The following is a 23412-nucleotide window of genomic DNA, read 5'->3' on the forward strand; positions in this document are numbered from 1 at the left end:
GTGTTAGAACAAAAGATGAGCAAACAGGTTCTGATTAAATAAGAACTAAATTGAAACTGTGGAACTAAGGGCAGGTCTACACTGTGGAGTTAAATCGCCTTGGCTGCTCGTTCTAGGGTCCCTGGGATGGAACCCAGTGTAGAGGGTGGGCCTGGGTTCCCCTACCAGGCACAGGATTGTTGGAGATGCCAACCAGACAGCTGGTCTGGAGGGATTTTGTTACTTCAGAAGGGGAGGACTATCTAGTGACCTGGCCGGAGGGCCAAGTCACAAACAGGGAGTACCCTGAGTCATGAAGAGAGAGATGGGGGTCACAGCATGAGTAACTGATGGAACGGGGTGCCAGACCAGGCAAACACTGATCCCCAGAGGTAGCCACAAGGAGACACCACCAGCAGAGAGTAGAGAACCCCGTGACGGGGCCTAACAGAGCACAACAACACTACACAATACTTTAGGACAAGAATTAAAGACAGAATGTAATTCTGAGCTGGAATTTGGCCAGGACATCTCAGTTAAAAACCTGCCACTTACGAAACATACCATGGAATCTTTAGTGACCAAATTGTGGTTAAGATCTCACTTTTTATATCTCATACATTCAGTGTTAAATCCATCAGCACTGTGCCCTATAATACCAAGCTGGAGCATTGACTCAGTGCTGACTCAAAAGGAAAAGCATCATTCATTGAGACTCCAATGCCATCTTCTTCAGTGCCTAAATATTTTTGAAAAAAATCTCCTCTACCTCTTGATCTGGTCTCTCTCCTTAACTTATGACAGGATCACAACACAATTTTGTGTTCTTCAAACCTCACAATATATGAAAACCAATCAAACTGCTGTTCTTCATAGTAATACAAAAAATAAAACGAAAAAAGTACAATTTGCTTGAATGTAGCCAGTGGCTACCGAAAATATTTAATTAGCACAATGCATTCACAGGTATTAAGGACAGAAAGGACCATTATGATCATCTAGTCAGTCCTCCTGCATAACATAGGATATTAAAATTCATCCAGTATTTCCTGCAATAAGTCCAATAACTTGTGGTTGAACAAGAGCATATCTTTTGAAAAGACTTCCATTCCTGATTTAAAGATTTTAAATGACAGAGAAGATAAAGAAGCAGATCTGCCATTTCCCATGAATTTGGCAGGAGATTCCTTCAGGTTAGACTAATTTTTTGGCAGTTCTGAAGTCTCTCAATCTTATGATGAAGGGTTCTGCAATGTATTTCTTTCATGCAAATTATCATTGTTTGACAGCCCTGCAGAATTTTTTTCAATCTCACTTGCCTCATTAATGACCATCAGTGGTATAAAAACATAGCCCTGGTCTACACTATGAGTTCAGGTCAAATTTAGCGGTGTTAGATCGATTAAACCCTGCACCCGTCCACAAGATGAAGCCATTTTTGTCGACTTAAAGGGCTTTTAAAATCGATTTCTGTACTCCTCCCTGACAAGGGGATTAGCACTGAAATCGACATCGCCGGGTCAAATTTGGGGTAGTGTGAACCCAATTAGATGGGTATTGGACTCCGGGAGCTATCCCAGAGTGCTCCATTGTGACCGCTCTGAACAGCACTCTCAACTCAGATGCACTAGCCAGGTAGATAGAAAATGCCCCGGGGACTTTTGAATTTCATTTCCTGTTTGGCCTGAGTGGCACAGGTGACCATGCAGAGCTCATCAGGAGAGGTGACCACGGAGTCCCAGAATCGCAAAAGAGCTCCAGCATGGACCGAACGGGAGGTACTGGATCTGATCGTTGTATGGGGAGACAAATCCATGCTATCAGAACTCCGTTCCAAAAGACGAAATGCCAAAATATTTGAAAAAATCTCCAAGGGCATGAAGGACAGAGGCTATAACAGGGACCCGCAGCACTGCCGCGTGAAACTTAAGGAGCTCAGGCAAGCCTACCAGAAAACCAAAGAGGTAAAGGGCCGCTCCGGTCAGAGCCCCAGACATGCTGCTTTTATGATAAGCTGCATGCAATTCTAGGGGGTGCCCCTACCACTGCCCCACCCCTGTACGTGGACTCCTGCAAGGGGGGAGTCTCACACAACAGGGATGAGGATTTAGGGGATGAGGAAGATGATGAGGAGGAGGAGGACGAAACCAGGAACTGTTTATCACCCTGGATCCAGTACCCTCCCAACCCTCCCAAGGCGGGCTCCTGGACCTTGAAGGCGGAGAAGGCACCTCTGGTGAGTGTATCTTTATAAATATAATACATGGTTTAAAAGCAAGTGTGTTTAATGATTAATTTTCCCTGAAGACTTGGGATGCATTCATGGCCAGTACAGCTACTGGAAAAGTCTGTTAACATGTCTGGGGATGGAGCAGAAATCCTCCAGGGACATCTCAATGAAGCTCTCCTGGATGTACTCCCAAAGCCTTTGCAAAAGGTTTCTGGGGAGGGCAGCCTTATTCCGTCCTCCATGGTAGGACACTTTACCATGCCAGGCCAGTAGCACGTAGTCTGGAATCACTGCAGAACAAAGCATGGCAGTGTATGGTCCCGGTGTTTGCTGGCATTCAAGCAACATCCGTTCTTTATCTCTCTGTGTTAGCCTCAGGAGAGTGATATCATTCATGGTCACCTGGTTGAAACAGGGGAATTTTATTAAGGGGACATTCAGAGGTGGCCGTTCCTGCTGGGCTGTTTGCGGGTGGCTGAAAAGAAATCCTCCCCACAGTTAGCCACGCGGTGGGGGGAGAGGTGAAGCCATCATCCCAGAGAATTGGGTGTGCGGGCGGGGTGGGGCTTAGTTGGGTTTGTGCTGCACATTAACCCGAAAACCGCAGCCCCTCTTTTAAATGCCCAATCCATTTTAAATGGCCAACCCAATGGGTGCTTGGTATGGGAAATGAGGGTGCTGCTGTTTGAAACCATTCCCACATGTTACGAAGGTTAAAGAAGCCAAAAGACCATGGCTGCCTGCAAGCCGAATGTGTGTGATCTCTCACACCAAACCAGCAGGCCCTCAATACAAGAGGCAAAATGCGACCTTATACCAAAAGCACATGTACTATGTAATGTTAACAGCTTGGTTCACCATGAAAAAGTCTACCCATTGTTCTCTAAAATGTGTCTTTTTAAATACTACTCTCCCTTTTTTTTCCTCCCACGGCTGCAAATGTTTCAACCCTCCCCCTAACATCACCGTTCCAGAGGCTAGCGCAGATAAGAAGGTGAAAAAAATGCACTCATGATGAAATGTTCTCTGAGCTCATGCAGTCCTCCCGCACTTAAAGAGCTCAGCAAAATACGTGGAGGCAATCAATGTCAGAGTCCAGGAAAGCACAAAATGAACATGAGGACAGGAGGGACGCATGAGAGGAGAGGTGGCGTGAGCAAGAGGAGAGGCGGTGGCAGCGTGATGAGAGGAAGCAGGATGCAATGCTGAGGCTACTGGAGGATCACACTGATATGCTCTGGCATATGGCTGAGCTGCAGGAAAGGCCGCAGGAGCATAGACCACCGCTGCAGCCCCTGTGTAACCGCCCACCCTCCTCCCCAAGTTCCATAGCCTCCACACCCAGATGCCCAAGAACGTGGGGGGAGGGGGGGCCTCTCTGGGCACTCAACCACCATAGCCCAGAGGACTGCCCAAGCAACAGAAGGCTGGCATTCAATAAGTTTTGAAGTGCAGTGTGGCCTTTTCCTTCCCTCCTCCCCTCCTCCACCACCCTTCCTGGTGCTTCCCTCCTCCCGCACCCCTCCCGGGCTATCTTGGCAGTTATCCCCTATTTGTGTGACAGATTAATAAAGAACGCATGAATTTGAAACAACAATGACTTTATTGCTTCTGCAAGTGGTGAGCAAAGTGGGGAGGTTGGTTGGCTTACAGGGAAGTAGAGTGAACCAAGGGGTGGTGGGTTTCATCAAGGAGAAACAAACAGAACTTTCACACCGTAGCCTGGCCAGTCATGAAACTGGTTTTCAAAGCTTCTCTGATGCGTACCGCGCCCTCCTGTGCTCTTCTAACCACCCTGGTGTCTGGCTGCACGTAACCAGCAGCCAGGCGATTTGCCTCAACCTCCCACCCCGCCATAAACGTCTCCCCCTTGCTCTCACAGATATTGTGGAGCGCACAGCAAGCAGTAATAACAGTGGGAATATTTGTTTTGCTGAGATCTAACCGAGTAGTAAACTGCGCCAGCGCACTTTTAAATATCCAAATGCACATTCTACCACCATTCTGCACTTGCTCAGCCTGTAGTTGAACAGCTCCTGAGGACTGTCCAGGCTGCCTGTGTACGGCTTCATGAGCCATGGCATTAAGGGGTAGGCTGGGTCCCCAAGGATTATAGGCATTTCAACATCACCAATAGTTATTTTCTGGTCTGGAAAGTAAGTCCCTTGCTGCAGCTGTTCAGACAGACCAGAGTTCCTGAAGATGCAAGCGTCATGTACCTTTCCCGGCCATCCCACATTGATGTTGGTGAAACGTCCCTTGTGATCCACCAGAGCTTGCAGCACCATTGAAAAGTACCCCTTGCAGTTTATGTACTGGCTGCCAAGGTGGTCCGGTCCCAAGATAGGGATATGGGTTCCGTCTATAGCCCCACCACAGTTAGGGAATCCCATTGCAGCAAAACCATTCACTATGACCTGCACATTTCCCAGAGTCACTACCCTTGATAGCAGCAGCTCAATGATTGTGTTGGCTACTTGGATCACAGCAGCCCCCACAGTAGATTTGCCCACTCCAAATTGATTCCCGACTGACCAGTAGCTGTCTGGCATTGCAAGCTTCCAGTGGGCTATCGCCACTCACTTGTGAACTGTGAGAGCTGCTCTCATCTTGGTATTCTTGTGCTTCAGGGCAGGGGAAAGCAAGTCACAAAGTTCCATGAAAGTGCCCTTATGTGTGCGAATCATCCCAGACCTGCAACACTACGCAGTCCCACCAGTCTGTGCTTGTTTCCTGGGCCCTGAATTGGCCTTCCATAGCATGAGCCTGCCCCATTGCCACCAGAATGTCCAAATTGCTGGGGCCCGTACTTTGAGAGAAGTCTGTGTCCATGTCCCCATCACTCTCATCACTGCGCTGCCATCGCCTCCTTGCAGGTTCTGGTTCTGAACATACTGCAGGATAATGCGCGAGGTGTTTACAGTGCTCATAACTGCCGTGGTGATCTTAGCGGGCTCCATGCTTGCCATGGTATGATGTCTGCAGGAGAGCAGAGTTGCAGCGGAAGCGGTGGCTGACGATGGATGCCACGAGAATAGATATTTATAGAGAACAACGAGAGGACCTGCGAGGTGGATTCATGAAAGAAGGAGAGCAGAGTTGCAGCGGAACAAGCAGGAGCCCATGACAGCCAACATGGAAAAACTGGCTATCAACACAAGAGCAGGAGAGCAGAGTTGCAGCAGAAGAGGTGGTTGGATGACCAGTTTTGCAGACCTACTGCACCAGAAAGCATACAAGGAGCGGAAGAAGGGAGGGATCAGCAAGGAAAGCTACCTTATTGAGGTCAGAACATGTAGGGATAAAGTGAGACAGGCTAAAAGTCAAGTAGAGTTGGACCTTGCAAAGGGAATTAAAACCAATAGTAAAAGGTTCTATAGTCATATAAATAAGAAGAAAACAAAGAAAGAAGAAGTGGGACCGCTAAACACTGAGGATGGAATGGAGGTCAAGGATAATCTAGGCATGGCCCAATATCTAAACAAATACTTTGCCTCAGTCTTTAATAAGACTAAAGAGGATCTTAGGGATAATGGTAGCATGACAAATGGGAATGAGGATATGGAGGTAGACATTACCATATTTGAGGTAGAAGCGAAACTCAAACAGCTTAATGGGACTAAATCGGGGGGCCCAGATAATCTTCATCCAAGAAAATTAAAGGAATTGGCACATGAAATTGCAAGCCCATTAGCAAGAATTTTTAATGAATCTGTAAACTCAGGGGTTGTACCGTATGATTGGAGAATTGCTAACACAGTTCCTATTTTTAAGAAAGGGAAAAAAAGTGATCCGGGTAATTATAGGCCTGTTAGTTTGACATCTGTAGTATGCAAGGTCTTGGAAAAAATTTTGAAGGAAAAGGTAATTAAGGACATTGAAGTCAATGGTAAATGGGACAAAATACAACATGGTTTTACAAAAGGTAGATCGTGCCAAACAAACCTGATCTCCTTCTTTGAGAAAGTAACAGATTTTTTAGACAAAGGAAACACAGTGGATCTAATTTACCTAGATTTTAGTAAGGCATTTGATACCGTGCCACATGGGGAATTATTAGTTAAATTGGATAAGATGGGGATCAATAGGAAAATTGAAAGGTGGATAAGGAATTGGTTAAAGGGGAGACTACAACGGGTGCTACTGAAAGGTGAACTGTCAGGCTGGAAGGAGGTTACCAGTGGAGTTCCTCAAGGATCGGTTTTGGGACCAATCTTATTTAGTCTTTTTATGACTGACCTTGGCACAAAAAGTGGGAGTGTGCTAATAAAGTTTGCGGATGATACAAAGCTGGGAGGTATTGCCAATTTAGAGAAGGACAGGGATATCCTACAGGAGGATCTGGATGACCTTGTAAACTGGAGTAATAGTAATAGGATGAAATTTAATCGTGAGAAGTGTAAGGTCATGCATTTAGGGATTAATAACAAGAATTTTAGTTATAAGCTAGGGACACATCAATTAGAAGTAACGGAGCAGGAAAAGGACCTTGGAGCATTGGTTGATCATAGGATGACTATGAGCTGCCAATGTGATATGGCCGTGATAAAAGCTAACACGGTCTTGGGATGCATCAGGAGAGGTATTTCCAGTAGGGATAAGGAGGTTTTAGTACCGTTATACAAGGCACTGGTGAGACCTCACCTGGAATACTGTGTGCAGTTCTGGTTTCCCATGTTTAAGAAGGATGAATTCAAACTGGAACAGGTACAGAGAAGGGCTACTAGGATGATCCGAGGAATGGAAAACTTGTCTTATGAAAGGAGACTCAAGGAGCTTGGCTTGTTTAGCCTAACTAAAAGAAGGTTGAGGGGAGATATGATTGCTCTCTATAAACATATCAGAGGGATAAATACTGGAGAGGGAGAGGAATTATTTAAGCTCAGTACCAATGTGGACACAAGAACAAATGGATATAAAACTGGCTACCAGGAAATTTAGACTAGAAATTAGACAAAGGTTTCTAACCATCAGAGGAGTGAAGTTTTGGAATAGCCTTCCAAGGGAAGCAGTGGGGGCAAAAGATCTATCTGGCTTTAAGATTAAACTCGATAAGTTTATAGAGGAGATGGTATGATGGGATAACATGGTTTTGGTAATTAAATATTCATGGTAAATAGGCCCAATGGCCTGTGATGGGATATTAGATGGGGTGAGATCCAAGTTACCCAGGAAAGAATTTTTTGTAGTATCTGGCTGATGAATCTTGGCCATACGCTCAGGGTTTAGCTGATCGCCATATTTGGGGTCGGGAAGGAATTTTCCTCCAGGGCAGATTGGAAGAGGCCCTGGAGGTTTTTCGCCTTCCTCTGTGGCATGGGGCACGGGTCACTTGCTGGAGGATTCTCTGCTCCTTGAAGTCTTTAAACCACGATTTGAGGACTTCAATAGCACAGATATAGGTGAGAGGTTTTTTGCAGGAGTGGTGGGTGAAATTCTGTGGCCTGCGTTGTGCAGGAGGTCAGACTAGATGATCATAATGGTCCCTTCTGACCTAAATATCTATGAATCTATGAATCTATGAATCTGCTGCCAGCAGCACCAGGACACAACAACAGTGTCAGTGAGCTGAGTGGGCTGCACGCTTGCCGTGGAATGGTGAGACAAGAGCAGGAGAGAAGAGTTGCAGCAGAAGCAGTGGATGACAACTGTCATATAGAGGACCTGCAAGGTGGATTCATGGCACCAGGAGAGCAGAGTTGCTGTGGAAGCGGTGGTCCGATGACGACGGTTAGCAGTCCTACTGCACTGTCTGCTGAAAGCAGTATGGCGTCCGCACGGAAAAAAGGCACGAGACGATTGTCTGCTGTTGCCTTCTCGGAGGGAGGGGTGACTGATGACATGTACCCAAAACCACCCGCGACAATGTTTTTGCCCCATCAGGCATTGGGAGCTTAACCCAGAACTCCAATGGGTGGCGGAGACTGCGGGAACTGTGGGATAGCTACCCACAGTGCAACACTCCGAAAGTCAACGCTATCCATGATACTGTGGACGCACTCCGCCGACTTAATGTGCTTAGTGGGGACACACCCAATCGACTGTATAAAATCGCTTCCTAAAAAATCGACTTCTATAAATTCAACCTAATTCCATAGTGTAGATATACCCACAAATATAAAATCTAAAAGGATAAAGCTCATCAAGCTATTAATGACTCTGTGTACAAGAAGAGCATATAAATTAGGGCCACTGCATTATCAAAATTGTTCTAGGGATGGATTTATCATCTCTTATTCGTGTTTACAAACATTGGCATGAGAATGAATTACCCTTTCTGTAGTGCTTCACATAACTATCATACAGACAGACCCAAGATGTAAATTTTGGAATAGCTCCAAACTCCATCAAAGTTCAAGGACAGACCTTATGTCCTAACTCTTAGAATCTAAAAATAGAGACAGACCCAAGCTGTTCAAACCTGGAGACAAACTTCTCCAAAGATTGAGAGAATTTGGATCTGATTTTCTGGTTAGATTTCATCTTTTAAAGCTCGTGATGTAAAGTTCAGAACGTGTACCCAAAATTCCCATAAATGAAAGAGGGTTGATATTAACTCTTCTGGTTCAGGCCCATCTCTGCATTAACCCCTCTTCAACATGCCCCCTCTTGACAGGATCTCCATTCCGTCTCTTCCTCATGATGCCTAAAGTAATGCAAATTATTTAAGCTGAATGAATTGCACCAGTCCTATAACATAATAAGGCCCCAGTTCTGCAAACATGCATGCGTGCTTGACTCGAAGCATATGCATGATTGTTTTCAGGATTGGGGGCCTATGGCTGTATTACTCACCAATAAACAAAATTGGAAAGGTGATAAATAACAGGAAGACATGGGGAACCAGGTTGAGGGCATCCACGAAGCAGACATTTTTTAGGACTCCAGCACTGATGTCATAGGCAGAAGCGTTGTCATTACCACAAAATGCGACTTTCATTGCTTCCAAACAGCCTGACTGTTGCAAACTAGAGACAAAACACAAGGGGGGGGGGGGGGAAAGTAAAACATCCAAAGTGATCACCAAAGTTTCTTACATTTCTTTTAGCTAAACACAAAATTAAAACAGCATCATTGAGGTCTTTTTAGTTATGACCAGACTAAATAATTCAAAGAGAATAATTTATTAGACGTACGTAAACTCTGATCCTGCAAACTCTTATGCACTTGCTGAAAGTTAACCTAAAGTATGCATAAGTGTTTCCATGACCAGGGCCTTATTTACTATTAAAAGTATCCACTGAATACATACTGCAAATAAATGTTGGTCTCCATCACATTCATGAACAGCTCATTGCACATATTCAACATTCCAAATACAAAATGGAGATGATCTGGAAACCAAAACATGTTTTAAAACCTTGTTTCCATTTTTCATCAAAAATGTCAATGTGCGTAAAGCTAAGCACATGTGTAATTGTTTGTTGGATTAGAGCTACGGAGTCTCACAAATATCACAGTATGTCTTCTGCAGTCTCACTTCATAGGATTTGTTGTTCCTTAGCTACAGTGTGAGCCCTCTACCTTACTACTCATTACTGTTTATAACAGAATCAAGCAGGACTGAAAATGAAATGCCTCCTTACAGATTTCTTTCCCTCCAGCATATGCACACTAATTTGTTTCTGTAGAATTATTCACAAATGCTTGGTTGCTGACATTGTTAATTCTTTTAAAATATATTTTTTTTAAAAAATAACCCACAGAGTCCCTGATTCAGCCAAGCATATTTGCTTGCACATAAGTACTTCACTATTCAGCAAAGCACATGCCGAGTCCCCATTCAAGTCAATGGGACGTAAGCACGTGCTCATGTGTCTTGCTGAATCGGGATAATAAAAAATTACTCGGACTTCACAAAATGTAAGAAAAAACAAGGTTGGTTCAGTCTGGTGGTTTAACAACAGGCCAAATCCTGCCTGTCTTACTCACACACGTAGGGCTGTTGACTTCAAATGGAATTATTTGTGTGAATAAGGCAAGCATGATTTGGCTCGAGAATCTCCTTAGAATGAACACAAACATAGCATTTTTAAAAAAGAGTACATGCGAGTGTAAACGGACATTGTGAGCCTCAGTAAGACCCGCATTTTAGTTCATGTAATAAAAACAAACAAGGAGCTAAAAGGGTTTTCAAAATTTAATTTGAATAGAAATGGTCATAGTACATAGTACCATTTCATTAAACTTCTAAGAGGTCTTCTGAAAAATGTTTAATAAATTTAATCATTTTTCAAACACAAAATAGCAATGTCCTGGTTGAAGAAAACCAGCAATTGAATGACATAACGGTAATCTGTAGAAAATCTTAAATGCTGTTGCCTAATCTTTATGGAGGGTCAGAAGTTGCATGGGAGTTCTGCTGGGAATTTTCTTCCCTTTCCCACAAGCAATATGACTACATTCTCACACAGCTGACAAGCTGTCATGCTCTGGTTGTTAGATTGAGATTAGAAGGCAGGCAGATCGTGGGTTCTAATGCACATTCAATCACTAACTCTTTGTGGCCGTGAGATCCAATTAGTCGGCTCTAAAAGTGAGTAAAAGGATTGTGACATGAGAAACTGTGTCTCAGAGATCAAATCAGGGAGAGGATATTTGGACTTTTCCTTCACTGGGAGAGAGAGGGATCGTTGGGACCAAAAAATTCCGTAAGAGAGTGGAATGTTAATTGTGTGAAGTGAGTGCCCTCAGCTAGCCTGTATCTATCTACCAGTAGTCTGTATAGTTTTATATCCAATCTCTGCCAGTGGCCAATCTTGGATGTTTCCAAAAAATATGTAAAACAATTGTAATATACATATGTCACACTTCTGGGCAACTGCGTTCATATTTCTCCCTTGTGCTCCACCAAGGGCACCCAATCTAGCCTCCTGGCTCCTCAACCATCACCTCTCTTGGGTAGAGACATGTGTCTCTCTCCCTCCTGACTGGAGTTTTCCAGGCTGCACAGGCCCCTGCCCACATTATGTTATTCCAGCAAGCTAGACTGTCTAAACTTGGCAGTGTCTGCACTTTGCTTTCTCTTTGAAGGCTTATGCACGGCATAACTGCAGAGGTTGCAAGTCACTACACAGCTCTAAGCAAGTACATTTATTCTTAAGGTGGAAGCACTACAGAGGAAATATATAAAACACCATAAAGGTTGCTATGTGCATGCTAAAAGCTTATCAGATGTCACCCATCAGTCTTATGGACCTTAGTAGGCCAAAGTCATTCAACCCTTTCCAATACGTATTGCCACCCCTGCCCCCATCCTTGCACAGAAGGTCCTGTCCATTTCCTGGATCAGAAAGCAGGCTCAGTGTAAACTCAGGCCCTGTGTAAACTCAGGTTATGTATCCAAAAGGCCTGTCTTTGTCTGTTGGTCTCTGGAGAATCCAGTCTGAACTAGTATATGCGAGCCTCTCCAAGTGGTGGTACTTCTCTGGAGGTGTTACAACCTGAGAAAATTTACCACATTGTTCTTAGTTCTTGGAGGAACTGTGGCCCCCTGTGCCCATGGAATTACATACAAGCCCTGGCTCACAATGATACATAAACTTAGTACAGTGAGATCTCCCAAAGATATTGCAGGAAATTGCATATCTGTCTCAGCCTAATTTTGCAACACTATTATAGCAAACCTACAGCCATCTAATACCTTCCCTGGTGTTGTTGCTGCAAACCACAGCCACTTGGCTATCCATGGTGAGAGCAGAGATAGAACTCAGATTCTCCTGATCCAAAAACGCAGACACATAAAGCCTAAGATTTTCTGTTATTGTATAGGGCCTGTGTCACTCAGTTGAGCCGTTCAGGCTCCACCCAGGAAATGGCAATATCATAAATAGACATTAGTAGAGACAGTCAAAATATTTACTGAAAATTTGAAAGAATTTTTTTCTATTATATTTGGGAGTTTTTCAAGGAATGTTTTTAATATTTTTTTTATTTTCCATTTTTTCATTTTTTTCGGAAGTAGGAAAAATGTCAAAAAACACTTTCTCACACTTCCCTCCCCTTTGAAAAAAGGGGATTTTTTAAAAAAAGTCAGATCAGTGGGCATTTTCCCACCTTCTCTCACTTTTTTGCTTTTTGTCCCCTTTTTTTCAATGAAAAGTGTTGGGGTTTTTTTAAAAGAAAAAGAACAAGAAGTGGTCTGTTCCCCACTGAAATGAAACAACTATTTTGAAAAATATTTTTGTCGAAATGTTTCAGAAAAAAATTCTCTTTGGTCAAAAAAAGGCATTTTCTATTGAAAAGAAGTTTTAACAGCACATTTGCAACCAGCTGTAATACTACCGAATGCTCATCACTCTTTTATAAACTCTTTACATTTGTGGCCATGTTGAAAGAGAATTAATCTTATAGGAAATTTTGAGAGTAATCACTTACAAAAGTTTGTACAAACAATTCATTCACAGTGTGAGCTATATAGATGGGTGTACTGTTCCAAATAAGAAAATGGAACTTCTCTTAGGAAGTGGCAGAGAAAATCTGGGGTTACAGATTGGGTATTATGGGTACTAAACAGGCTAAATAATAAAATAGGAACTCTAACATCTGAGTTTGATGGTCTCAGTCTGGTTCTCAAGTGTGTATGTCACAAAACAAAACAAAAAAAAGAAGCCCTTGAGGAATTCCACCATGATTTCAACAATTTCCATCCCACCACCAACCTCAGCCTGGTCCAGTCCACACAAGAGATCCACTTCCTGGACACTACAATGCTAATAAACAATGGTCACATAAACACCACCCTATACCGGAAACCTACTGACCGCTATTCCTACCTGCATGCCTCCAGCTTTCACCCTGACCACACCACACGATCCATCGTCTACAGCCAAGCTCTGCGATACAACCGCATTTGCTCCAACCCCTCAGACAGAGACAAACACCTACAAGATCTCTGTCAAGCTTTCTTACAACTACAATACCCACCTGCAGAAGTAAAGAAACAGATTGATAGAGCCAGAAGAGTTCCCAGAAGTTACCTACTACAGGACAGGCCTAACAAAGAAAATAACAGAACGCCACTAGCCGTCACCTTCAGCCCCCAACTAAAACCCCTCCAACGCATTATTAAGGATCTACAACCTATCCTAAAGGATGACCCAACACTCTCACAAATCTTGGGAGACAGGCCAGTCCTTGCCTACAGACAGCCCCGCAACCTGAAGCAAATACTCACCAACAACCACATACCACACAACAGAACCACTAACCCAGGAACTTATCCTTGCAACAAAGCCCGTTGCCAACTGTGCCCACATATCTATTCAGGGGACACCATCACAGGGCCTAATAACATCAGCCACACTATCAGAGGCTCGTTCACCTGCACATCCACCAATGTGATATATGCCATCATGTGCCAGCAATGCCCCTCTGCCATGTACATTGGTCAAACTGGACAGTCTCTACGTAAAAGAATAAATGGACACAAATCAGATGTCAAGAATTATAACATTCATAAACCAGTCGGAGAACACTTCAATCTCTCTGGTCACGCGATCACAGACATGAAGGTCGCTATCTTAAAACAAAAAAACTTCAAATCCAGACTCCAGCGAGAAACTGCTGAATTGGAATTCATTTGCAAATTGGATACTATTAATTTAGGCTTAAATAGAGACTTGGAGTGGCTAAGTCATTATGCAAGGTAGCCTGTTTCCTCTTGTTTTTTCCTACCCCCCCCCCCCCCCCCCGATGTTCTGGTTTAACTTGGATTTTAACTTGAAGAGTGGTCAGTTTGGATGAGCTATTACCAGCAGGAGAGTGAGTTTGTGTGTGTGGGGGGGTGGGGGGGATGTGAGAACCTGGATTTATGCAGGAAATAGCCCAGCTTAATTGTCATGCACATTGTGTAAAGAGTTATCACTTTGGATGGGCTATCACCAGCAGGAGAGTGAATTTGTGTGGGGGGGTGGAGGGTGAGAAAACCTGGATTTGTGCTGGAAATCACTTTAGATAAGCTATTACCAGCAGGACAGTGGGGTGGGAATAGGTATTGTTTCATATTCTCTGTGTATATATAAAGCCTGCTGCAGTTTCCACGATATGCATCTGAAGAAGTGAGCTGTAGCTCACGAAAGCTTATGCTCTAATAAATTGGTTAGTCTCTAAGGTGCCACAAGTCCTCCTTTTCTTTTTGCGAATACTGACTAACACGGCTGTTACTCTGAAACAAAACCCACTGTTTGGCATAAATTAGTACACTTTGTGACCTCAAAGGTACTTGGTTGTGATGTTCATTGATCACACTGCACATATTATTTAATCTTCTCCAGTTGTTTTCCACATTTCTAGAGTTTCAGCTCTGGTGGGGTTTTTAACTGCGTCTATTCAGGTTATTTTCTTAATTTGTTTTACTCCTGGTAACATGTAGTGTTCAGTTCAGCAATCACACAGTGCTTAAGGTGCTTGCAAGAGATCTGCTTTATTTGGTGTCTGCTTCCAATAGACTGTGCATAAAAACAAGAGCTTTATCTCAGCCTTTAAAGGTACAGTTCCCAAAACCACAATGTTTAGCAAAATGTGGCAGTGACAGTGATCAGCAGGCATAACAGCTGCAGTGGCATTAACATCATGGGCACAGGGGATTTTGTGTTTTTCTTTTTAAGAGTTGTACAATATAAATAGAAAGTGTTACCCTATGTTGGAATTCAGCTCTGATTGAGAGTGATGGAGTAATATCTTATGTTTGCTCTTGCACGTCCACCTTCATAGATACTTGCTTTATGGAGTTTCTACTGAAAAGCTACTAGTAGCTGGCTCTAGCCTGAAGAGATGCAAAGATTGCTACATGAAATCATACTGTAATACACTGGAGCTGCAGGACAGAATTCTCAGCTCCAACTTGCTTCACAAGGACCAGTACACTCACGTAGTCAGTTTGCTACACCAGCTATTGCTGGGTGTGTGTTAGGAAGAAGTGGATGTATAGGAGTCTTTTGGGATATAACTTCAAACAGAAGGCATTATTTGGTAAATTATCAGTGTTTGGGCAGAACTAGTGGCCCAACTGCTACTTCAAAATAAAATATATAATAAAAATGGTTATATTCAACAGAACACTGAAATAAAGTACGCTGTTTTGAAATTGGACATTCCTTCAAGCCATTCGTGTGATTTCCCATTAAGTAGTATTCTTTAGGATTAGCTGCTGAGATTCTCTAAAATACACCTAAGCATATGACCTTATTTAAAGTTATAAAAAAGATTATTTTGGTTGCAGATAAAGACAACCGTTGCTCAGTGGCTGGGAGGAAGGGAGCGAATGAATTGCTGTCCTTTGCAAGAACTGTTTTTTTTAAATCAAAAAATCATGAAATACTTTACACAGACTCTACCATCTGATCATACAGTCAGTGACATGTGCCTAACTCTCCTTGAAGTGGATTGAGATTATACATATGCAGCTGGTAAGGATAACTGGATCACACAGAACTCTGAAAAGTTCTAAAGTTTTCACAACACTTATTGTTGCTGACTGTCTCAAACCGCAGAGGACAGTTCCTTCCTTAGAAGCCAGTATTTTGAGGCTACCCAATGTAACCGGCAGATGTGCATTTAAACCACAGTTACATGAGGTTGCTGAGGTTCAATTTGACTGCTACCAAATGTATAATACTAAGTATAGCCAAAGAGAATGCCTCATCTAAGCTGCCACATGTTTCAGGTATGTTCCTGTAGAATTAATTTCTTGTGCTGCTGAATCTACTACACCAAGCCCCCATGCTGTTCTAACTGCACATGGGATACACATAATAGTGCAGCTGCTTTGCTATCAGTTATACCAGGTGTCGTATGTGTCAGAAGAATGCATCTGCTGCACTGCCAGAAGTACTAAGTAGATTCCAGCATTCCAACTTCAGGTAAGGGAATGCATCAGTAAGGTAAAGGAACAACAGCAAAGGGAGTAATTTGTCAAGTCACTGTTCAGTAAATCAGGTGCATGCTCCCTAGATGTTTCCAGTACATTCATAGTACAACAGGGGTGTTATCACTGCCAGTAATGGCTAAATTATTTGTTTTTAATTAAACATTCTCTTTTAAATATAGGCTGTAAGAAATCTGTCCTTTTAGGCCTATAGTAAACTCTTTTATTTAACTTTTGTTCCTGTGATGCGGTTTCCACCCAACACATGGCCTGACCAGGCATAATAGGCCAATTAACCGTATATACTGCACCTGGAAGAGAGCCAGGGACTGTCCAGCTTGGGGAGGCTTTTAAAGAGAGGAAGTTGGTGGTAGGAGGAGAGCTGCATGGAGGAGCTCTGCAGTACTCCCTAGAGAGGAAGGGAGCTGGCTAGGTAGAAAGAGTACCTCTGTGGGGAGAGTAGGCCCTGGGCTCCTGCCTTGGACTACAGACTCTAGCAAGAAGCTGACAGGGGTGAAATAACTGCAGGGAGTGGAGGAAGCTCCAGTGGCAAACCCAGAGGTAGGCCAAGAGATAGAGAAGTGTGGTAGGACAGAGCCCAAGAAAACAGCAACAGTGTCAGAGCTTGAGCAGACTGGTTGCTGGGCCCAGGTTTCCTGGGCTGGAACTTGGAGTAATGGGTGTGCCTGGGTTCCCCTACCAGCCAGTTGGTAAGTGGCACTGGCTTGGAGGTAGTTGGTTCCCTATTATGTCCCTCTCTTAGTCAAGTGCTGAGACTGAAGCAATCAACTATTAGCTGACCAGATGGGCAACACTTCAAAAGACAAAAGGAAATAAGGCTGGAGAGAGGGGTGAAGGCTGGCAGGATTAAAAGGGTGGACCCAAGCCGGTTTCTGGGACGATAGGCTTTCAGCTCTCCTTTTATTCATTCTGAAATCTGATGCCTTTTTGGTTTACTTTGATGAAAGTTATCTGGAAGGCAGAGAGACCCTGCAATGCCTAAAAATAAACCTGCAGCCACTAAACATTCAAGATTTTGTTGTAAAACTCCCACTAGCTAGCAAGATGGGCCTCTTTGGTTTTGGACGGTGATACAAAACTTGATAGTATTGTAGTTAACAGCAATTGCTACAAATGTGATTCAGGATTAAATAGTTCCCATGGATGAAAAGAAGGCTGAGGGAGAAGAAAAGCCAATTCATTACAAAGACATAATAATGAACATGTCATTCTTATCCTAAGCTTTGTAATGTACCGTGGAACTTGGTGACTCTGAAAAGAGGCTCCATTTAAGGATCATTGAATGGTGATTCTCAAGGCATGGAGCCAGACATTGATATACCTTTTTCATAAAGGACTGTGAAGATGACAATGAGGAAATGGTGGATAATATTTAAAGACCCCACATATCAAACCACGATGAATGCAAAAGCCCTAGGAATTCTAACTGGGCAACACTTTATACAATGTTTATGAAATCTAAAACTTTTCAAAGAGGGGGAAATACTTCTTTTAAAGTGGCACATAAATGTTGAATATAGTTCTCCATATTCACACATCTTATTTTAACTGGATTATGATTCTGTTCTCTATGAACTGCAAGGCATTTGTAACTATTAAGAAAAGAGTGTTAAATGTGGGCCTAAAGTACTTGGAGCATGAATCCTTTGAACTTCTATGTCAAAAGTTATATTTCTTTTAATCTTTAACCAAATAGCCAATATGTCTTTACCCCAGGATCAAAATATATCCGTGTATTCATTGCTTTTTCATTTTGTTTTAAACTCTGTTTTCTTCCTTGTCTTGCATATGATGTACATTTTCTGTTTTTTATTATATATACAGGATGAATAGATTAAACAGGCAGATATTTTAAAAAGTATTCAATGGTTGATTCTGCTAGCCAGATGATTCATTATAAAAAGCTACACCTTTGCTTGTCATTATAGCATTTCTCAATATTAAGGTGATGGAAAAGCAGAAGAAAAGTCTACGGTGATCTCTAACAAAGAAGGGCAAATCCTGAAATCAATCAGGTTTCATGGGTGTAACTGTCGGCCTGATCCTGAGTTTTACCATTGATTTCAGTGTGCACAGGATCAATGTGCAGAGAGCAGAGTATTTCCCAGAATCCTTTTCCTTTTCTAACGTAAACTTTTCTTTGTTTGAAAAATTCCCCCCCGCTCGCCCCCCCACACTGCCTGACTCTGCATAACAGAGTCTGAGTTAATCAGAACTGAGATTATCTGTTATTAGTCCTGGTGAGACTAGAAGTAAAGTTCTTACAGTTTGAGATGTATTTGTTTTACCAAAAATGATCCTATATATTATATTTTTCTTATTATTTCAACTAATTTAAAGATATTTGCTAGCCTGATAACCACTGTTCAGATGCTGTTGGGCCCTGAGGGGATAAATTAATTATTCTAGCTACTCTACTGTTTTCAAAGCACTTAGTAATATATACAAAGAGCCTGATTCAAAGTCAATGGAAAGATTTTCATTGACTTTAAGGGGTTTTTGATCAGGCCGCAAATGCACAGAAAATACATTTTTGAATACATTAATGAATGTTCAGGAAAATATAGGAAGCTGAGCTAAACATAAAACTGACACTGAAAAGCAATTCACATAAATATTTGCAGCTGTCTCTCAGATACAATTCTCCTGCTTGCTTCTTTTTTTGGAAGGTTCTTACTACAGCAATTTGTGCAGTCTCAAATGCTAGCATGCTACGCTGTCTGCTGTGAAACAAGCTGGGATTTAGACTTCAGACATTAGGATGGGACAATTGTAAAATCAATTTTAAAAAAGAAACATAACCCTATGAACAATAGTGAAAGCATCAACAGTTGGGAATGTTAAAGTTTGAGCATATTGGTTTGAGAAGGAAAAGTTAAACAGATTTGAACTCTAATCCCTGGGAAAATGCAAAGAGAAGTCTTGTCCCACAGATATAAGGGGAAGGAGAAGGTTAGTGGGAGATAACAGTGGGGGGTGTTGCTGCATGCTCCGTTTCTTTGCTGAATGTTAGATCAAACTCTGTAGCTTACCTTTATATATACACACACAAAATATCAAACCCAGTTTTCCCTTGGTTGTGCTATATGATCAATATCATTCCGATGGCAGGATTCTCCTCCACTTTGTGAAGCAGCTCCAAGCCCTGGAGTGGATTATTTTTAGGCTGATGATGGGAAGATCAGCTGCTGCCTCCTATCGAATTTCCAAAGTGAACAAACTTTTCTTGTCTTTCTCACACACTCAAGAGGGCAGGAAACTGGGAAGAGACAAGCAAGCAAAAGGCACCAATTTTTAGACCCCTGAAGCTCCAATCCCAGGGCCCCCAGGATTCCTCCAGATTGCATTTATTTCATTTTCCTGGGCTGAAGTGCTAAAATACAAAGGGGTTGCATCATACGGCACAGATGATCATCAGGTGATTATTCTAAAATAATTAATATGCCCCAGGATGGTCAAAATTCAAAAGGGCATGCATAATGCAGCTTTGGAAAACAGTATTAATATGCTTCAATTTAATATTTTCTTAATAAAGAGCATAGCTCTGCATTTGAGACTGTAATTTTGCACATCATGAGGATATAGGAAAAACTGGATCTACTTGGATCCTACCAAATTTTGGTTTAGAGCTCCCAAATTCTATTGCTAAAATACAGAATAAATCCAGGTTTCAGAGTAACAGCCGTGTTAGTCTGTATTCGCAAAAAGAAAAGGAGTACTTGTGGCACCTTAGAGACTAACCAATTTATCTGAGCATAAGCTTTCGTGAGCTCACAAAAGCTTATGCTCAAATAAATTGGTTAGTCGATTAAGTGAGCTGTAGCTCACGAAAGCTTATGCTCAAATAAATTGGTTAGTCTCTAAGGTGCCACAAGTACTCCTTCACTCTGGAAAGAGATAATCAAAACCTCAGATCCATAGAAGAATACCATGCTTAGTTTCCCTCCATCTACTTATGAACATCAAACCTTCAGCCCCATTGAGTTACTATGACAATTTTCCACCAGGCATTTCCTTGGCATTTCTCTTTTTTCTTTTTTTAAAGTCAGAGAAAGTTTTACAAGAAAAATTGTAACATGGGCTTCTGAATTTACATATATCTCCTTTGACAGGATCAAAATAAAACCTCAAAATGTTCTCGTTAGTGTTTAAAATAGTATTGTGATCATGACATTTCCTGGGATGGCAGATTCTGAGCTAATTTGATATGAATACATACACGTGTTAATGCACAACAAAAAATTGCTTACATCTTTCATTTCCTATATCACACTCTGTTTAAATGGGAGTCTTTCAGATCTGTTCTTATTGCCCTATCCACTTATTTGCCATTTTGAGATTATGAGAGGGGATATACAATGGGTGGAGAAACTATGTGGTAGCCTCTCTAAAGTAATATTTTTACTAGACCCTTTAAAATGCTTCGGCCAACACCCTCCAGACACTTCAAAAGGTGAAGTTTAGTGCTGGTTTGGAAGTTTTCGATTAAACATTTTTTTTTCCATTGGAAAAAGCCAACTTGTTGAAACCAAACTTTTTTTTTTTTTTTTTACTGGAAAGGGTCAATTTTACCAAACTTTTCAACTTGAATGAACTTTGAAAAAAGTTCCAAAATTGTCAAAATATTTTGTTTTGGCCTTTTTTTAAATTAAAAATTTTGGTTTTCTAATTTGAAACAACTTTTTGTTTTGAAAGTTAAGCTAATTATTAGGGGAGAGGGTTAATGGTCAGAACTGAAAAGAAACGTTTCAAATGTATTGAAACAAAATATTGACCCACATTTTGTTCCTGATTTTTTTTTTTCAGTTTGTGAAAATTTCCAAGATTTTGACTTTTCGTCCCAATTTGGGATGGGGAAATATTTTGATATTTTGAGGGATGGGAAAGCCATTTTCTGCCCAGCTCCAGTAAAGTGTTCTGTTCTCAATCATTGCCAAAGTCGGTGCTACTTGTTTTAGACTCAGGAATGGGGGACTAGTTTCAAAGCCGTGCAGGCATTGTCATTTTATTATCATAAACAGCAATCTAAAGAAAAAATCTCTGAAGATCAGTTCAAGACTCTCCACCCCTCCATGCCTGAATGTGTCAGAATAATAATCCCCGTATCAGAACACTCGCTTTCCTACACGGGGACACACATCATTCATGCAGTGAAAATGATTTGAGGTTTTTTCCTTATTTGTGGAGCATTTTAAAACATGCTCTGTTTTAAATACTATCCCCCACGTGGAATTTAGGATGGGGGAGGGAGTTGGAATCAGGAAACAGTAGCATCAAGCTGCCTAAATCCAGGGTTTGTTTTTAGGGGCAGGCGTGGTACAATTGCCTTATGTAATACTGTTCTGAAAAAGAAGGGAAAAAAGCTGCCATTTTCCCATCTCATGTGGGCAGGTTCCCTGTCTCCCCTCACCCCAGCCAATCTGATTCCCCATCCACCTTCCCCTCTCTCCCCACTAGCAGAAGGGACTTACCCGGAGGTAAGGCAGGAGTGTTGGCCGGCGTCTGGCTCCTGGGCATTAATCTTTGGGATGCCAGGTATTTATTACGGCTGTCTGCTAGTGACTCGGTAATGATCAGCCCAGGGGAAGAGACAGACCCAGCAAAGCGAGCGGGCTGCGGCTGCAGCTGCCTGCAGGGCGAGGGAGAAGGAGGCGGATGAGAAGCACACAGACCCTTTATTTTCATTTTTAATGAGCGGTATTACAGCCCGTTCGCGCCCCGGCCCCATTCACCAGCCAGCTGCCCTCGCGGAGGGGCGGCCTGGGGGCACTCCGCAATGCAGCTCCCCCAGTGGAGCCCACGGAGCAGGGGGAGCCCGGCCACCACGCCCTCGGTTTGGCATGCCGCAAAGGGAGCGTGGTCTGGCAGGATCCCCCCCCCCCCTCCAGCAGTGAATTAGCGCCAGCTCCTACTAATATTATACCCAGTTGTAAACTCCCTGGTTAGAGCCAATGGGCCAAAGGCAGAGGTGGAGAAGCCACTGGAGCAGCCTGTCTTCATTTCCCCCGTACATCCCCTCTAGCCACATGTGGGGGAGTGAATCGGTGCTGATGTGAATTACACACTGAGCTCCCACCCATGTAACTCGCCCACTGCACCGACTTAATAACGCCACCTCCGTGAGAAGTGTGGCGCTTAGGTCAACGTAGTTAGGTCGATGCAGTGTCGGTGTAAACATGGCTTTGCTTACATCGACAGCTGCTGCCTTGCAGAAGCCATCCCAGAATGCCCCACACTGACAGTTAAATTGGTGCAAACGCTCCTAGTGCGGACACAAGGAGCATAGTGTGGACATGCAAAAGCAATATAAACACTGTGGTGGCTGTACGTCAACGTAATTTCGGTCCACTTAATTTTGTCGTGTAGGCTTGCCCTGTGTCTACACTACGGGGCAGAGCCATAGTGTAGCCAGCCTAAATGGAAGGAGTTTACTCACTGCTGTAGGAACACCACCTCCGCAAATGACACTAGCTAGGCTGACAGAAGCATTCTTCCATCGACATAGCTCTGTCTATGCTGGGAGTTAGTTCAGCAGAGCTACCCGGGTGTGGACTTTTGATACTCCTGAGCAACACAGTGGCCCACCCACTTAACATCCAGGCCCTCCCACCCCTCAGCCACAGCTCTGCTCTGGCCCCAGAGCTTGCCCCACTCTGCCCACCTGCCCAGCGCTCCTGCCATGGAAGGAGCAGGGCCCCTGGACCCTCTACTTTTGGCAAGGCTCCATCACCCCTTGCTCCATCCACATGTGGTTGCTGCTTCCCGAGCCAGCCCCGGAGCTGGGTCCCCCCACCCAGGCGGCTCTAACTGGCTGTGCAAGCTGTCTTACCTGCCCAAGGGGGCTGGTAGCTGAGGAGCAGTCACAGCCCCAGGCACCAGCAGCAGGGGGAGAAGATGGGGAAGTTCCATAGCTGCCCACTCCATGGCACCAGCCAGACTAGCAGCCAGACTGCACTACTCAGCTCCAGCTTCCCACCTCTGACCTGGCCAGGGGGTGGAGTCTCGGGGGGGGGAAGAGGAGGAGGTGGAGGGGGTGGAGCTGCCCCTGGAACTGTCCCCGGAACTGCCTCCTTCTGGTTAAAGCACTGCAGTGCCCACCCAACTGTGCCCATGGACTTGGGATTTCTGTGTCAGGACTCACGAATCCCCTGAAACCAGCTCGTGGCCCCATGGCAGGTCCTGGAGCCCCGGTTGAAAACTGCTGTTTTAAGTATTTGTTGGAACTGATCTGCCGGGGGGGAGAGAGGGGAGGGAGGAGGGAAGAAGAGAGGGGGAGGGAGAGAGAGAGAGAGAGAGAGAGAGAGAGAGAGCATTA

The 23412-nt window shown here is 43.4% G+C and overlaps 1 protein-coding gene across 7 annotated transcripts in view; it reads right to left on the reverse strand.

Moving 5' to 3' along the window:
* Positions 1–23016, reverse strand: part of ABCC9 (ATP binding cassette subfamily C member 9) — a 136167-nt gene extending 113151 nt beyond the window's left edge. For 4 of the 7 annotated variants that reach the window (XM_073318047.1, XM_073318010.1, XM_073318057.1 and 1 more), the window contains exons 1-3: positions 21569–21883; positions 19130–19356; positions 9005–9177 (exon numbers count right to left, since the gene is read on the reverse strand). In XM_073318047.1, coding sequence (XP_073174148.1) covers positions 9005–9149 — 145 coding nt within the window. In that variant the 5' untranslated portion in view covers positions 9150–9177; positions 19130–19356; positions 21569–21883. Of the gene's footprint in view, positions 1–9004; positions 9178–19129; positions 19357–21568; positions 21884–22926 lie in introns of those variants that run through there. The other 3 variants (XM_073318019.1, XM_073318030.1, XM_073318067.1) reach the window with 3 other exon arrangements.
* Between the last annotated feature and the right edge of the window lie 396 nt (positions 23017–23412).

Source organism: Lepidochelys kempii, chromosome 1 (assembly GCF_965140265.1).
Source record: "Lepidochelys kempii isolate rLepKem1 chromosome 1, rLepKem1.hap2, whole genome shotgun sequence".
In the NCBI taxonomy this organism is placed as follows: Eukaryota; Metazoa; Chordata; order Testudines; family Cheloniidae; genus Lepidochelys; species Lepidochelys kempii.